At 55.3% G+C, this 1,258-nt stretch overlaps 1 protein-coding gene across 1 annotated transcript; it reads left to right on the forward strand.

Moving 5' to 3' along the window:
• Positions 1–206: 206 nt before the first annotated feature.
• Positions 207–707, forward strand: VDBG_01660 (hypothetical protein; the record flags this gene model as incomplete). The annotated part of the gene is made up of 2 exons (XM_003007426.1): positions 207–520; positions 603–707. 2 exons carry the CDS (start codon positions 440–442, stop codon positions 705–707), a joined length of 186 nt encoding a protein of 61 aa, XP_003007472.1.
• Positions 708–1,258: the final 551 nt, after the last annotated feature.

Consider the following 1,258-nt stretch of genomic DNA (forward strand, 5'->3'; position numbering starts at 1 on the left):
CACCTAGGGCACCACCCGTCAGTACTTTTCCTGGGACGTGGAACAGCGGCTTGACCGTTCGCTCGCCTCCTTGCCACAGGGCCTCCATCGCTTTCGCTCGTCCCTCCGCTTCCCGCCGCCGGCTCGATCGATGAGGTTCTCCATCCCGCGCTTGGGTGCCTGGTCCTTGCCTTTCGAACACTTTCACCACACTACTCCCCCAGACAAAGGAAAGTATATATATACATGGCGGCACCTCGTCATCACGACTGCTTCATAACCCCATTCTCATCATCTATCTACCTTCATCTTCAGCTCCACACCAGACGCCAAACCCCCCAGCCCCTTTGGAACTACGACTGCTGGAATCCTCAACACTCCCTTCGTGGTATCAATCGCTTCTTGGTGTAGCTCCCCGACTCTCCTCCATCGGCCTCCAATCCCAGATCCTTACGGCAAGATGGTATACGTCGCACAGCATCAACACGTCAAGGCGTCAAGCTTGTGCCAGCAGAAGCCTCCTACGAGCGTGCCGCATCCTGTCAGTCACCCTCCGCCATTGGCTCAGTGTTCTAGAAAATCCCGATGTGTGTTGAGAATTGTCGAGCTGATGATAGTCACAGCAATACCTTCCTGGTATTCGATGCCCTACCTGCCGCGATTCTGGCAAGGAGGTGTGGGTGCTGCCCGGGAAAGAGTGCGGCTACTGCGGCACCCCCTGCGGCTAGTGAAGACCGGCCACAATCTGGACGCAAGTGAAGTAGGGGCCACTCACCGCCCCGACGCAGAGCAGCATGTCGCTAATCTCATGCAGATGCAGTGCAGGACTGGCGTTGATGGCAAACGGTCAACCGGGGTCAACGATACAAATACGAATGGGCGGATCACTCGTTTTTAAAGGCGGACCAAATCAGGGGCATCGCGACAAATTATGGACGGCGCATTGGGTGTGACGTTCAACGAAAAGGGGGAAATCACAACGAGAAGGCGAAGAGAGCAGCTCAGGACGTATGTGCGCAGCACCATACCATGAGCCTACGGCGCAACACTGGGCTGGACAACCAGTGTCGAGCTGATGGACGGCAGGCTGGGTACGGTATTGTAATGACGGAACGAGCCAAGGCCTGCTTGGACCTCATGTACGATGGAATGAATTTCAGGAGCAAACACCAAGGCGGAGCATTAGGGTATGACTTGTAATCCTAACGAATGAAGAGAGAAACTCCTCTGTTCCTTTTCTTCTGCAAACTGCGCAACCGATGAAAGAGGGTCAGCGGCC

The sequence above is a fragment of the Verticillium alfalfae genome, genomic scaffold (genome assembly GCF_000150825.1).
Source record: "Verticillium alfalfae VaMs.102 supercont1.2 genomic scaffold, whole genome shotgun sequence".
Taxonomy (NCBI): domain Eukaryota; kingdom Fungi; phylum Ascomycota; class Sordariomycetes; order Glomerellales; family Plectosphaerellaceae; genus Verticillium; species Verticillium alfalfae.